Source organism: Eptatretus burgeri, chromosome 6 (genome assembly GCF_056783735.1).
Source record: "Eptatretus burgeri isolate ZD-2024b chromosome 6, Ebu_testis_v1, whole genome shotgun sequence".
NCBI lineage: Eukaryota > Metazoa > Chordata > Myxini > Myxiniformes > Myxinidae > Eptatretus > Eptatretus burgeri.
This window is the reverse complement of record NC_140966.1, coordinates 11,872,964-11,889,269: the sequence shown is the minus strand read 5'-3', so window position 1 is coordinate 11,889,269 and position 16,306 is coordinate 11,872,964. Positions and strand designations below refer to the sequence as shown.

The window sequence follows — 16,306 nt, the reverse complement described above, 5'->3', positions numbered from 1 at the left end:
CTTTTTCAGTAATGGCTTCTTTCTTGCCACCTGTCCATTGAGGGCAGCTTTGTGAATGGAACGGGATATTGTTGATTGATGAACACTAACCCCATATCGGATAGAGAGCCTTGCAGATCTTTCAAAGCCATTGTTGGATTTATAGTGACATCCCAAATGTTTCATACTTGCCCGGCTGCTGAGTTTGAATGGGCGACCTGATCTGGGTAGAGTCTGGGCAGTATGATGTCTTCCACTTCTTAATGATGCATTTCACCATACTCAAAGGGATAATGAGTGACTTTGAAATCTTCTTATAACCCTCTCCTGAACGGTGTTTCTCCAACACTTTATGTCTGACTTCTTTGGAAAGTTTCTTGGTCTTGTTTGCCTTGTTGGTTAACCAAGTTAATTACACCTTTGAACTCCTGAGATAAGTGGAGGAGCTTGATGCTTAAATTAAACCACTGATTACATACAGGTGAAACCTATTGCACTTATTTTGAAACCTTTCAAACAAATAATTTGCTCCTGAAGTGATTTAGGGTCAATTAGGCAAAGGGGATGAATATTCATGCAACTGAGAATCATCTGATTTTCTCTGTTAATCTAACTTATTCACATTTTATCTACATTTTTTAGCTTTATCACTTTGGAGTAGTTTGTGAAGACTAAATATAAAGTTTGATTTGAAAACATCATGAAACTAGAACAGCACTTGGTAGAGCGCATAGTCTCACCTCGTACATTAATTCTGAACAAAAAATACCATCGTTAACTCAACACACGACTATTATGACCCACTGCTATTACGGCCCATATAATTACATCCATGCACCCTATTATGTCACGTAGTTTCTTGCCATGGGTTATGAATGTCATAAATTTAATTCTACACACATCTGGTCATTGATCAGATTTTTTGGATAAAGATTTCAATTCAACCAATTATGGCTGGAATACCACTTCAATGATCACATCATTGTTATCACCCTATATACCCCATGGGGAATTGATGACATATGCCTATTATTTTCCTTTTTTTTGTTGAGCGGTTTCAGAGAAAATATCCAAATTTTTTTCCTTTAAATCAATATGGCTGTCATACCATGTGACTGACGCCATGTGGGATTCTGCAGTGGACAGTCCCAAGAAGTCCCACCGCCGGCGCTCCTGGGAGCTTGGCATCAAACCAACATCAGACTAGTGTATCCTCACGAAGGAACTGAAGCTTTTTCCATTCATCAAATCTCTATTAGGCAGAAACCAAGTCAAGATGACATGAGAAGGAGACTTGGTATGTGCAATTGGCTCAGTGACAGGATGGAGTAGTACCCAAAATGGATCAACCTAATCTGGTTCAGTGATGAAGCCCATTTCCACTTGAACAGTGCCATCAACGACCACAACATTTTCTAGGGGGGGGGGGGCAGAACCACCTGAGGAGATCACTGAGAGGTACCTGAAAGGGCCTAAGGTCTCATGTTTCTGCACCTTCAATGCCATATGGAGAATACTAGGGCTTTACTGGTTTGAGAATGACAACAGCAGGACGGTGACGATCAACGGTGAACGCTACCGGTCCTTGCTCCAGAAGTTCCCAAATGGCCACCCCAAACCAACTCAGCATGACCTGGTTTATGCAGTATGGTGCACCCTCACATACAGCTGGTGACCACCACTTTCCTGTGGAAGCTCTTCAGAAACAGCCTTGTTGCCCTGGATACCGCTCATGACGGCACCCCTTAGCCCAAATTTGAACCCTCTGGACTACTGGTTCTGGGGTGCTGCCAAGGCTTCTGTCGATGCCAACTGCCCTGCCACACTGGATGGTCTAAAGCACGAGGTGTCAGACTACTGTTACGAATCTGGCAGCCATGAGCACTCAACATTCAGGTCCTTATAGAACAGTTATATCAGTAAGTGAGTGTTTCTAGTTAGGGTCCCGTCCCTTGTTTAGTGGGTAATTAAGTGTTCGTGTGCTGCGAAGTTATCCCATAGTCAGGCTTTAAATCTTTATATCCGACATCTTGAACAACAACGATAACAACCACAACACGCCTTCGCCTTGCTTCCTCAACCCGATGCCATAGTGCCCGCGGTGGGCGGAGTTCAAGGCAGAACCTCGCGGCGGCTCTCGCCCAATCCGGGTGATGTGATCGAGGTTGCCATCCTTCGACCAATGGGACTCATCCACTGTGTGAGGGGCGGCCCGCGTGATGTCACCATGCCCCCGGACCAATTAACGGACTTGGCGCCCGTTTTGGCCAGTGACAGAGGCGACGAGCGCATTTTGTGCGCCAAAACCATCCAGTGAGAGAGAGTGGGTCGCGAGGAGGCATCCTCTCCCCCCCTGGACAAGGAGGGGATAATGATTTGGCGCGATCGGACTGTGGCCAGAGAGTGTTGAGACCCGATTGTGTGTGAGTGAGGTTGCGATCGGTCCAGCGCAGTTGTTGGGCCAGAGTGTGTTGAGACCCAACTGTGCTCGAGTGAAGTTACGATCCGCCTGGAGTTTAGTTGGAGTAGAGTGGAGTTCAGTTGTGTTGAGGTCTAGCGGAGGTCCAGTCAAGGTCGCGTCGCCTGGTCGCCTTGTCAGCCTCGTCACCTGGTCGTCTCGTCTGGCCTGCCGGCGTTCTGTCTGATCCACCTTCGTGCCGGCTAGCGTCCATCATTGCATTGTGTTGCGGGTCTGAGTCCCGCCGAACCGGATCATCGAAAGCCGCACGAGGCGGGGAGGTGCGAGACAGGCTCTCCTTCGGCTCACCTTCCCGCCGAGCTGGGGGCATCAATAAAGGCCGGCCGGCCCATTTCTTTTGTGCGTGTGTGTGTGTGTGTGTGTGTGTGTGTGTGTGTGTGTGTGTGTGTGTGTGTGTGTGTGTGTGTGTGTGTGTGTGTGTGTGTGTGTGTGTGTGTGCCCATCTGTTAAGTAGAATCGTTAAGTGCTTGCATTATTGTACATTGGAATATATTCGGTTGTAATCTGCTCTTTGTGTCCCTTCCCGGTTTTTCCCATTATTGTAAAATAAATTCCCCTCTTGTTGAATGTCCCAGCTCGTTCCCTGTCATTTCTTTTATTGGCTTAGCACGGTGCGTGTTGGGAAATAGCGAGACAGTAAATTGTGCATTTGGACCGACAGGCCTTGGTGACCATCCGCTCGGGTTACACACGGTTCGAGCACGGTAACGGCTCGTCCCACTCGAGGTCTGTCGAGGGTGTGAATTCCCCGGGAAGCTTTGCTGTGTGGGTAATTAGGTATATTGAAATTTGGCAATTAACCCTACCCCACGCGGTCGAATTATTGGCGATTCATGGTCCTGTAAGGGACCCGTGCCTTTCGGACTTATCCGAGGGTCACGACCTAAATTCCGGTGTGTTCGGTGGAGCCGACTCTACTGCTCCCTCTAGCGGTCATGCTCGCCACTGATACCCGGCCACACTGCTACCTCCAGGCAGTGCCACATGAGGCCTACAGGAAAGTTGGACAAAACTTTGGAGTACAATGCCTGTCTGAACCGTGGAGGGACACACCGAGAATGTTAATTACCATGATTTTGCGTAAATGCCAATTTCAGACCTTGGGCTCTCACTCACTCTCCCAGTGACTTACTGCAATAGCAATCAGTGATAGAATATACCATGTCGTAAGCTTTCAAGAAATGTTTGGTTCACATTCCTGAAGTTTCTGTTTTTGTAAATGAACATTTAGAGTTGCATCACTCTTTTTGAAACACCCTGTACATGTTGAGAGAGAGAGAAGTTTCTTACAGGTGGAAACTCAAAATCATAACTGTATGAAACCTCCTACCCACCTGAGGACACCCGCTGGGATCCCAAAAGGTTCCACAGATAGTTTGGCGGGGCTCGCCCCAAAACTGAGGAAGTAGTTCATGGACGGACGGACAATCCTGCGTTATTATATAGATATGAGAGATTCTTGTCAGAAGCCATTCTTCATCATGTTCCTATTTTCTTGTCTCCCTGTGTACTAGCTGTTTCAAAGTGTTGCATCAGCGTTGCCTGGTGGAGACGACTTGATGGAGACAACGGAACAAGACAGTATCCTCATTGAATACTTGTTCACTTTTGTTTTTCATCATATTTGTTTGTTCCCATTTCCTGATATTAAGATAATACTAGCACATTACCCATAGGGTGATTTGCATTCCTCCCCCACTACAGACACACACTTACATTTTACTGTGAATAAACTTACACATGCAATTCTGACAACTCAACAAAAAGCTTCAGCCTCCCCCTCCCAACTCTCTCCCATCTTTGGCCACGGTTTTCAAGCAATCTTTCTGAATTTTTTGTGTATGAAGGTGATGGCCAAAGACGACGCATAAATTTGGTGAAGATCCGAATCCAGATCTGGATAGTATAATTTTTTAAGTGATTCTTCACCATGGAGAAGTGGAGTTTAAAAACGATATTGCATGATATTTCAAAAAGTTGTGGACGGATTTGGATGAAACTTGGACATGTTGGGTGTGGGACAAGGGCCAATTGATTCAAATTTGGTGAAGATCTGAATCCAAATCCAGATCCGAGAATTTTTCAATCGATTCCTCACCATTGAGCGATAAGGATGAAAATTATATGTTGCACAATATCTCAAAAGTTTATGGATGGATTCTGATGAAACTTGGTGGACAGATTGGGAGTGCTACTAAGAAGATGGCAGCTTAGCTGCGGGGGTAACTATCATTTCTTGAAGCACAACAGTGTTGCTGATGCAGTGCTACCAGTACACACACTGGAACTGGTACTCATTTTGCCAACCTCGGAAGGGTGACAGGCTGAGTCAACCTCCTGGTGTATTAATTCAGCAGCCGACGGGGGACGGGGCTTGAACTCAGGACCATAGGATCCCAAGCCACCACCCTAACCACTGAGCCAACACTAGGCTTAAAAAGAATTGATTCAATTTTGCTGAAGATCTGGATATGAGAGTAATTTAATTTTCAAGTGATTCTTCACCATTGAGAGATGGGGCTAAAACGATATTGCATGAAATCTCAAGTTGTGGACAGGTTGGGTGTGTGACAAGGACAAATTGATTCAGTTTTGGTGAAGATCCAGATCTGGATCTGATAATTATTTGTGATTCTTCACCTTTGAGAGATGGAGCCAAAAACTATGTATAGCATATCTCAAAAAGTTTTGGACGAGTTGTGAGAAAACAATGCCGATTGTTTCTAACAACTCTAACAAGAACAAGCCGATTTGATTTTGGTTAAGATCCGGATTCAGATCTGACCTATCAGTGGCATACAAAATGTAAATTGTTCAGCCTGGTGGAGGTATGTTCTCTACGGAGTGCCGTTCTGTTTCACAAAGTGTCACTCCATGAGTGATTGTTTGTGTGCAGGATATCTCAAAAGTTGAAGACAGATTCAGACGAAACTTGGTGGATAGGTTGGCTCTTGCAGGAGGAGGCTACAGCTCGTGTATCCGTTGATCATGAATTGAAGACCAAGGAAGGGGGTCAGGGTGGGGGTCGTCATCAAGCGATCTCACCAGAAATAAGGAACAGGGATTCTTTAACACTGAAAAGTTTATCAATTGTATTCCAATCCCATGTGAAGAGGTAGGTAAGGGTTAGTGTATTGTAGTGCCTGGAATCTGTTTTGCCTTAATATGAGATCGTATAATTAAGATTACAAACAAAATAAGACAATTGGGTAATATTGGTAGTATAGTGAACAAATTATGCATGCATTTGCAATGCTAAATAGACATTAATCCTTTCATCACTGGCCTTGGTGAAAACTAAGCATTATAACCCCGTAACCAGAACATCAGTCCTGACCAATAGATGACTCATTATGTGGGAAAACAATTATTACTAAGAGTCATACTATAAAGCATTAACACACAGATACAGTTAGAGCACAAAAAATGAAACGTCATCTCATCTACAGCGATCATCATGAACATAACTTAGCTACAAGAGGGTAGTCCACTTTTCTCGGCCGATTCCACAAAAAGACAGGAATAATTAGGGCCGTTAAACTTGTGGTTGCAAAAGTACTGGTGTAACTTTTCTTTTTCACATGCTCTCCACACTTCATTTGCAGAATATGCTGGAAAATAGAGAATAATCTCCATTAAACAAGTTTTTTCTGTTTGTCTGTTGTGGAGTATAGTTTGTGCATTATTGATCTTTACTTAACCCCTTGATCATCAGTGGTGGACATTGAGGTGAACAAAGAGCAGGAAACCACAGTATCGCCGAGCCAGGGTTGCTACTGTTAGAACCGGGTGCAATTTGTCTTTCACTCTGTGTGCATTATTTGTCGGTTTGTGTTTTTCACTGCAGGTTTGTACAAACATTACAATTTCCATCTTATGATGTTTTTATTTCTTTGTGAATTGTGACTCCCTGCCCCTGCCCCTTTTTTATACAATATAACAAACCTTTGGTTTTTAATAACGAAAGATGAAAGTGGGTAATATGAGGGATTCTTGGGAAAGAAATATCCTTATGCTGTAAATGGGAAGTCTCGTGCTTTTTCGATGCTAATGTCTTGTGAAATATGGCCAATCGTTGCACTTTGAGGTGGCCTGCAGGCCCTCAACTAATCTTATTAAAAGGTGGAATTGGGGCTGGGTTGTTTGATTTCATAAAGAACTAGAAGGACACTCGGGAGAGCACATACCTCCACCACACAATGCCTGATCCAGGAAAACATATCGGGCCCAATAAACATTTGAGATATCGTTTTTGGCCCCATCTCTCAAGAGTGTAGAATGGCTTTAAAAAGATCGGATCCAGATTCGGATCTGCACCAAAATTAAATCAACGCTTCCTTGTCACACACCCAACCTGTCCACCAACTTTTGTCCAAATCCGTTTGCAACCTTGTGAGATATCGTTTGAAGAGTATGTCGTTTTTGACCCTATCTCTCAATGGTGAAGAGTGACTTAAAATTCCAAATAATCTAGTCAGATCCCGATATTTTTTGTATATATGTTGAGGCTTGTATGAGAGCTAACACACAATGCACAGCAAGGGGGGCACGGGACAAGAAGGATGGGAGAGAGAAGGACAAAACTGGGGAACAGAGACAAGAGGGGTGGGAGAGAGAAGGACAAAACTGGGGAACAGAGACAAGAGGGTGGGAGAGAGAAGGACAAAACTGGGGAACAGAGACATGAGGAGATCTGTGGAAGGGAGAGGGATGGGGTGGGGAACATGGGGGTACACAAGACGGACACTACAGGCACTTTCAGGAAGGAAAGCAGGGAATTTGAAGGAGGTGGGTTTGGGGTGGATTAACAGGGGTAGAAAAGATCGAGGTTTTGCATGGGGGAAGATAAGAGGTGGTGGTGAACAGCTGTTTTGAAGGCCTGGAGGGAAGAATGGGATTGAATAGAGTGAGGGAGTTTATTCCAAAGGTGGGAAAAAAGAGAAATGAAAGAGTGAAGGTGAGCAGTGATTCGTGATTTTGGTAGTTTTACCTGAAGGAGGTTGTTGGCGGACCTTGAGCGCCCTGTGGAAATGTGGTTCTGGAGAAATCGCAGACACAGCAGAGAGGGCGAGACCAGAGAACCTGCCTGCGGTGCGGTTGAAAAAAAGGACGGTAGAAGAGAGAAAGACCACCGACCTGCCTGCGGTGAGAGAGTGAGAGGCCCAAAGACTCAGCCTCATCACGGGAGATACCAATGATCCTAAATGCCTTGGTTTCCACAGCGTGAAGCCGAGAAAGGTGAGAGGGAAGCTTGGAATGGGAAGAGTGTGATGGTTGCTTTGAGAGGGAGGGGTGAGGGGGTGAATTGGTACTGAAGTTTGAAAAAAAGGACGATTGATGGAAAGTGAACATTCATAACAAAGTTTTTTTTTTTTAAAACTGTCAGGTCAGAGATGCGATTAAAGACATTTGAGGGATACAGTAAAGGCGAATTAAGAGAATGGAGAGAAGAAATCTAACAGTTGAACTTTTTAGACAAGGGATGAAGGAAAGGTTGAATTGAGAGCAGTCTGTTGAGATATCAAATTATCATCAAACGTAAATGCTCAAAAAAAAGAGTAGTGAATTATGATACAGTAATGAGAACCACTTGTTTGAAAGAGGAAGATGAAGCATTATAAGAGACCGTTTCTATTATTATTTTTTGATAGAGATTGCATTGTATTAGGTAACGGGAAGGTTGAATAAAGAAATTGTGAGGTGAACGGTGAATTTGGATTGGTAAACGCAGAGGGTGGAAACAGATCACGTGGTTACGAGAGAAGCACGTGGTAATGGGAGGTGTATAGTCAAAAGTGAATTTATTTATTTTTTAATAAGGATTGCATAACATTCGGAAAAGGAAGGTTGAAGTAAAATCGTGGAGGTGTATGGTGAATTTGGATCGGTAAACTTAGAGTGAAGCTGCTGGATCAATGAAAAGTACCAGGAAGAGGGTCGAGAGACACGTGGTTACAGGTGTATATATAGAAAGGATACAAGTAAATTTTTTATTTCTTTGATGGATTTTTGAAGATTAAGTAAGATTTGGGAATGGAAGGTTGTAGCAAGAAATCGTGAAGGTAGTGGTGAGAGTGGGTCAGCTCAAATAGGAGGAAGGATAAGAAGAGGAAGAAGAAGGATCAGTACTTGTGGGTATGCAGGGAGAAGGGGTTGTTTTCTTGTTTGTTTTTTTAAGACAAGAAACAGAGGGTGTAGTTGGGAGGGAATAGATGGGGAGCATTGGGAAAGTGGGGGAAATAGGAATTGGAGGTAATAGGGAGAGAACACAAATAAAAACGATTGTACACCGAGATGGGAAGGATGGGTAGGCCTCAAGGAACCTGGTAAGACAAGGTCGATGAAAACCCACAAAATAGTATGATTTTTAAACAAAACCGAACTAGGAACACAGTAAACATGTAGGTGAGAAAATAAAGTTAAAACGGGACATACAATGACTGGAAACTTAACTTTGAGAAAGTCGGCAGAGACCCCTGAGAGACGCTGCCGTCGCTCCAAACCCAGAACCGGAATCAGATCTTTGGTGGCCATATTGGATTTATGCTAATAGAGAATGATCTGAGAAGCTTCAAAATTCCTGATGTCCAAAAGTATAGGTATAGACACCAAGATGAACATCCGAACTCCAACTAAACAGTTTAAAAGTGAGGATTTGAAAATTCCTTTCATTTTGCATAGTGGTCATCTTGGATTCTGGTCATGTGACTCACACCAGATGATTTGGCCATACCCAAAAAAACTATGATTAGACAACAAAATCAAGGTTCTAGCTCATCCATATTCCCTATCAAAAGTTATGACTGATTATCTGTATTTCAGTGTTGGAACCAGCCATATTGGATTAATGCCCAAAGGCTGAGTTCCCCGACTCACGTCCAACATGAATTTTCTAAATAGATCCATGCCAATGTGATTCAGCAAAAAAAAATGTTGCACTAGTAAAAATCTATAGGATGGCCAATTAACTCATAAGACTGGCAAATGTGGCAAAAATTAACTCATAAGACTAGCAAATTAACTCATAAGACATAAGACATGTGGTTCAGTGTTCATCAATCAACAATATCCCATTCCCTTCACAAAGCTGGCCTTTATGGATAAGTGGCAAGACAAGCAATTACTGAAAAACACTCATGTAAAAGCTCATATGGAGTTTGTAAAAAAAAAAAAGCATCTTGATGAACTGCAGGCATGTAGAGAAAAGTTTTGTGGTTAGATGAGACAAAAATTTTACTTTTTGTCTAAATTCAAAGTGTTATTTCTAGCGCAAGCCGATACTTTACATCACCAGTGAACACCATCCCTACTGTCAAGCATGGTGGCGACGACATCATGTTATGGGGCTGCTTTTCTATCAGCATGAACTAGCAAATTTGTCAGTATAGAATGGACAATGAATGTTGCAAAGTACAGGAGAATCCTTGATGAAAACCTTCTTGTGTCAGCCATAAATTTGAAACTGGGGAGGAGATTCACATTTCAGCAGGACAATAATCCGAAGCACAAAGTGAAAGCCACACTGGAGTGTCTGAATGAGAAGAAAATAAATGTTCTTGAGTGACCCAGTGTACACCATCCTTAATGTGAAGCATGGTGTTGGCAGCATCATGTTATGGGACTGCTTTTCATCAGCAGGGACTGGCAAGCTTGTCAGGATAGAAGTGACAATGAATGTTGCAAAGAACAGGAGAATACTTGATAAAAACCTGTTTGAGTCAGCCATGAATGTGAAACTAGGTCTGAGATTCACATTTCAGCAGGACAATGATCCGAAGCACAAATTGAAAGCCACACCGGAGTGGCTGAATAAGAAAAAAATTAATATTCTTGAGTGTCCCAGTCAAAGTCCTGACTTGAACCCAATGGAACATATATGGTGAGATTTGAAGATTGTAATCCATCGACGATCCCCATCAAACTTGGCAGAAGGAGAGCAATTTTCACATGAAGAATGGGCAAAGATTTCACCATCTCACTGTACAAAGCTGGAGGAGACCTACCCAAAAAGACTTGGAGCAGTCATTGCTGCATAAGGTGTTTGTTCCATTTGATCTCTTGAGTTATGAATAAAAAAGTTCATTTGGAATTTTTTTTCCACATAATTCGTAATCATACTATCATACACAATTTGGTGTCTGTCTGTCTGACCACGATACATTCGGTCATTCCTTATCCAATCTCAAACAAACTTGACAGGAGGATTAAGAGTTACATGATGGAGGTTCTAGCGATTTAATTTGCCCCCCCCCCTCCCCAAGGGAGTTTTCCACCTTGGGTGAAATCAGTGTTAAGGTGTACATCCGTGTTAAGATAGCTAATCGTGGCAGGTGTTTTGCAAGGCTTTTAAAGCTGATATTCAAAATCGGATTCTATATTTCATTATCGGAACTTATAGCCTAAATAATTATATCAAAACCTCTAATGAAATCGGAATTTTTTTTTAATTAAAAAATTTATTTCCCTCCAAATCGATGTAATTAAATAATTGGCTTCATGGAACATGAGGTAAAATGGCTCCAAACAGAAGTTTATATTCACAATCACCATGACTTCCCTAAAAGTTTTTTCTTCAGTGTGAAAAAGACCAAAAGTGACCATTAGATGTATCATCAAATGTCGAAAGGTTGCAGCCCATCGGCATCACAGGCATTTTCAGGCACACCATTTGTGTAGCCTTTTGCCTTCAAGCCTATAGGATAATTCCTTCACGGTCCAGTGGAATTATAATCTATCCAAGCCCTATAAACATTATGTACGTGATATATGCACATAAGCAAGACGTTTTGCCTTCATTACATAACCCGAGTTTTTTTTTTTTGAGGCATTGAGCAATGAAGCAAGCGTTATGTACCTATACACCACCTCCATTAAAAAAAAAACATTTCGGAAGTGAACAAAGCTGTGCTTATGTATTGCCCACATTATTTTTATTATATTTTGGGAGAAATTGAGGCTGCAGTATTTATGCACCGTATGTTCGTGCAGTTCACATTAATGCCAGAAAAACATCAAAGAAATCCCGCCTAACGTTTTAACCCGTTCATGTTCAGGATTCCATTTAAACTTGGTCCCATTTCTCATTCCCAGATTGCAAATACTGTAATTAATCGCAGGTAATCCATAACTCTGTGTGTATTGTAAGGCCAAAAAAAATAAATGTTGCATTGGCGTAACGGGTCACTGAAAAATAGGGTAGGTCGGTCGGGATCTTTTTATTTTTTTATTTTCCTAATAAATCCCTCCCAAAATCTCCCCCGGCTCGAGTACCACCCTTTTTGTCGGCGGGTTCTGTCCGAAACACTTCCGGGTTTTTGCGATCGCAATCAACAAGATACTTGAAAACGATAGCAAAACAACAAAAATAGCAATAAAATAGGGTCGGCAAAATTTTTTTTTTTTTTTTTTTTTTTTTTTGCTATCTAGCAAAAAAACAAAAAAAAAAAACGTAGGGTCGGCGGAATTTTTAGGGTCGGGCAGGTTACGCCAATGCAACATTTTTTTTTTTTGGCCTAATCCTCTGTGTTGTGTTGAGTTTTATGCGCCTGTTATTTTGATGGGCTTTTCCCCTTGTTCATCTTATTGTGGCATTATTGGTAGTGGGTAAAAACTTTTGCAGGCCACTGTACATATACATGTATTTATGACAATCTTAGCGAACAATAATATTATCGATTTATGAAAGTCGAAGTAACCTGATCGGGTGATCCAACTTGTTTATTCTTAAATCACCAGAAAAAGAAAAGGATATGTATGTATCGAGCTTTATTATCGATTAAAAAAAGCAACCTACAGAAACAGCTACCAGTGCTAGAACGAGGTGTGTGACAGACTTTCATGCTGAAGCAATCGACGCTTTAGGTGGATGCCACGACGGCCAGCAAATCCACCGATGGAGTTATCAGATCGGATGACGCGGTGGCAAGGAACAAGCAAAGGAACCTGCAGAAACACAAGGCATGTGCAGTATGCACATTTGTGCAGAGATATTAAAACAAACATTTTAAAAAGTTTTTCACCATAAAGAAAAATACCAGTGGAACAACAATATTCCAAAACTGTACATCCTTTAGGAACATTTCCAATTTCAGAGCAAAACTCGTTTTTATGAGTAAATATTTTGAGACTTGGGGTCAATATTTACTGTTAATTTAATATTGTACATGTTAATAACATGCCCATATTTATGGTAATATTAAAGAAATAAACCATGGAGCATTTATGTCTGAAGATGAAATTCTTCTCCTTCCTCCATCTCCCTCCCTCCCAACCCACTATCATTTCAGAGATTGCTTGTTGTGGTGCTTATTTTCACTTCAGACAAATATTAAGATCCTCTGTCGTGGTTCTCCTGGGCTGAGGTTTTTGATGTAACCTAACTTGTCGCCAAACCATCAGCCTTCTAATTTACGTCAATGCCCACATTTGCTGTTGCATGGCTGTCATAGTTCAATTTTTTACAAGTGACTCGATAATAGTTTTGTTTTCTGCCGAAATCGGATGGTTCCTTCTATTGTTAGGTTCATCATCACTGCTTGTGAGTTTGTTTGTTTTTTTTCAAACTGGAAAACAGTTTTTGACATTCTCTCAGATTTGTATGATTGGATACAAATTTCCTTAGATGTGTAATTCGGCCGAGGCCAAGCGAAGCGAGGTCGAGGCCATTTATTCCTGATACGTGAAACAACCTGCAACTCCTGCCGACAGAAAACAGACTTTTTGGAATGCTGGCCATATTTTCCATCCAATCATCATGTACCTTTGTTAAAAAAAATTTCCATGAGTAGGTGCTCCTATGTTGAAAGTTTCATGTCAATCGCTCAAGCGGTTGTGGAGAAAATAAATTTAAAAGCGAATAAATGGTGAAAAAGTGAGGGCAGAAGAAAAAACAAGTGAGAGCCTTGGCCGACATTCCACAACATGGACAACGATGCTTGTAGACACCTACTACTGGTATTAAAATAAAGTAGAGTTTCTTTTATTGCTCTCAATTTAGCAGTGAAATTGGAGGTTATCATTACTGATCCAACACTTATCGTCTTCATATCCACGACACCATATATTGAGTGCTTCACTGCTATCTTTGGTGAAGGTAGAGTTAGATGCACCATCTGTGAATATTGTCAGACCCTGCTATTCGCAGAGCCCGCATATTCATGGGTCGTAAAGATTGACCTGCTTCGACATTCGCGCATCACATATTCGCATTAAAAAAAAATCAAAACTTAAGGACTGGTCTTCAATATCCACCTGGGAAAATGGAAATCAGCCAACATCACAGCATTACATAAAAAGGTGCAAAAACTGATCACCTTAACCATGGCCAAATTGGCTTGATGAACTTATAATCAACAGTAAGGTCATGGAATACATCATCACAGTTGACATAAAACGAGAGGGGGAGCACTCGGGAGAGTGCAAAACCTCCGCCGCCAATACTGCTGGGTCGCTCAAGTGAACCTTATATCTTATTCAATAAATATAATGTCAACAATGCTGGCAGAGTTATAGTTCTTTTCTCCAACATTTTTTTTTTGGGGGGGGGGGGGGGTTGGAAATCACTTAAAACATATAAAAATGCAAAAAAAAAAAAAAAAAAAATCGAAATTTAGTTGAAAGAAAAGTTGCAAAAAAAATTTTTCTCTAACAATTTTTTTTTGGGGGGGGTTGGAAATCACTTAAAACATGTAGAAATGCAAAAAAATGTTTTCTTTTTTTGGGGAGGGGGAGGAAACTTTTTTGGGTGGGGTGGAGATCAATTAAAACATGTGAAAATGCAAAAAAAAAATTCTCTATTTTTTTTGGGCGGGGGTAACAATTTCTTTTGGGGAGGTTGGAAATCACTTAAAACATGAAGAAATGAAAAAAAAATTGGGGGGGGTAACAATTTTTTTAGGGGGGGGTTGGAAATCACTTAAATCATGTAGAAATGCAAAAAAATGTTTTCTTTTTTTGGGGAGGGGGAGGTAATTTTTTTGGGGGGGTTGGAAATCACTTAAAACATGCAGAAATGCAAAAAAAAATTTTCTCTATTTTTTTTGGGCGGGGGTAACAATTTCTTTTGGGGAGGTTGGAAATCACTTAAAACATGAAGAAATGAAAAAAAAATTTTGGGGGGTAACAATTTTTTTGGGGGGGGGGTTGGAAATCGATTAAAACATGTAAAAATGCAAAAAAAAATTTTTGCTTAAACAATTTTTTTGGGGGGGGGTTGGAAATCACTTAAAACAAGTAAAAATGCAAAAAAATATTTTTTTCTCAAACAATTTTTTTGGGGAGGGGTTGGAAATTACTTAAAATCTGTAGAAATGCAAAAAACATTTCTCTATTTTTTGGGGGGGGGGGCGGGGTTGGAAATCACTTAAAACATGTAAAAATGCAAAAAAATTATCTATTTTTTTTTGGGGGTTGGAAATCACTTAAAACCAAAGAAATGCAAAAAAATGTATCTTTTTTTGGGGGTAAAAAAATTTTGGGGGGTGGAAATCACTTAAAACGTGTCAAAATGCAAAAAAATGATTTTTTTTCTCAAACAATTTTTTTTGGTGGGGGGGGGTTGGAAATCAAAACATGTAGAAATGCAAAAAAAAATGTTTTTGTTTTGGGTGGGGGTGACAATTTTTTGGGGGGGTTGGAAATCACTTAAAACATGCAGAAATGCAAAAAAAACTCATTTTTTTTGAATGGGGTAACAATTTTTTGGGGGGGTTGGAAATCACAAAACATGCAGAAATGCAAAAAAAAATTTTGGGTTTTTTTTTGGGTGGGGGTAACAATTTTTGGGGGTAGTTGGAAATCACTTAAAACATGCAGAAATGCAAATAAAGAAGAATTTCTCTATTTTTTGGGGGAGGGTAAAAAAAATTTGGGGGGTTGGAAATCACTTAAAACATGCAGAAATGCAAAAACAAAAATTCTTTTTTGGGGGGAGGTAACAACTTTTTTTGGGGGGGTTGGAAATCACTTAAAATGTAAAAATGCAAAAAAATAATTTTTTTTTCTCAATTTTTTTGGGGGGGTTGGAAATCACTTAATACATGAAGAAATGCAAAAAAAGAATTTCTCTAATTTTGGGGGAGGAAAATTGGGGGGGTTGGGAATCACTTAAAATATGTAGAAATGCAAAAAAAAATGTCCTCGAGCAATTTTTTTGGGGGGGTTGGAAATCACAAAACATGTAGAAATGCAAAAAAAAAAAATTTTCTGTTTTTTTTCTGGTGGGGGTAACAAGTTTTTTTGGGGGGGTTGGAAATCACTTAAAATATGTAGAAATGCAAAAAAATTTTTCTCGAACAATTTTTTTGGGGGGGTTGGAAATCACAAAACATGTAGAAATGCAAAAAAATATTCTTTTTTTTCTTTTTTGGGTGGGGGTAAATTTTTTGGGGGGGTTGGAAATCACTTAAAACATAAAAATGCAAAAAAATAAAAAAAAATTTCTCAAACAATTTGGGGGGGGTAACATTTTTTTAGGGCGGTTGGAAATCACAAAACATGCAGAAATGCAAAAAAAAAAAAAAAAATTTCTCTTTTTTTTGGGGTGGGGGTAACAATTTTTTGTGGGTGTTGGAAATCACTCAAAACATGTTAAATGCAAAAAAATTTTTTTTTTTCTCAGGTTGGAAATCACAAAACATGCAGAAATGCAAAAAAAAAAAAATGTTTTTGTTTTATTTTGGGTGGGGATAATTTTTTGGGGGGTGGGTTGGAAATCACTTAAAACATGTAGAAATGCAAAAAAAAATTTCTTTTTTTTGGGGGGTTGGAAATCATTTAAAACATGTAAAAATGCAAAAAAATATTTTTTTTCTCAAACAATTTTTTTTGGGGGGGGGTTGGAAATCACTT

The 16,306-nt window shown here is 40.5% G+C and overlaps 2 protein-coding genes across 14 annotated transcripts in view; one reads left to right on the top strand and one right to left on the bottom strand.

Annotated features, from left to right (window-relative positions):
• LOC147024257 (ras-related protein Rab-6A-like) overlaps positions 1 to 6,591 on the top strand; it is a 44,978-nt gene extending 38,387 nt beyond the window's left edge. For all 3 annotated transcript variants that reach the window (XM_085884001.1, XM_085884000.1, XM_085884002.1), the window contains exons 8-9: positions 3,973 to 4,039; positions 6,174 to 6,591. In XM_085884001.1, coding sequence (XP_085740127.1) covers positions 3,973 to 4,039; positions 6,174 to 6,241 — 135 coding nt within the window. In that variant the 3' untranslated portion in view covers positions 6,242 to 6,591. The remainder of the gene's footprint in view (positions 1 to 3,972; positions 4,040 to 6,173) is intronic.
• Positions 6,592 to 12,208: 5,617 nt separating this feature from the next.
• Positions 12,209 to 16,306, bottom strand: part of MGMT (O-6-methylguanine-DNA methyltransferase) — a 105,942-nt gene continuing 101,844 nt past the window's right edge. For all 11 annotated transcript variants that reach the window (XM_085884009.1, XM_085884006.1, XM_085884004.1 and 8 more), the window contains one exon: positions 12,209 to 12,400. In XM_085884009.1, the coding sequence (XP_085740135.1) occupies positions 12,269 to 12,400 (132 nt within the window). In that variant the 3' untranslated portion in view covers positions 12,209 to 12,268. The remainder of the gene's footprint in view (positions 12,401 to 16,306) is intronic.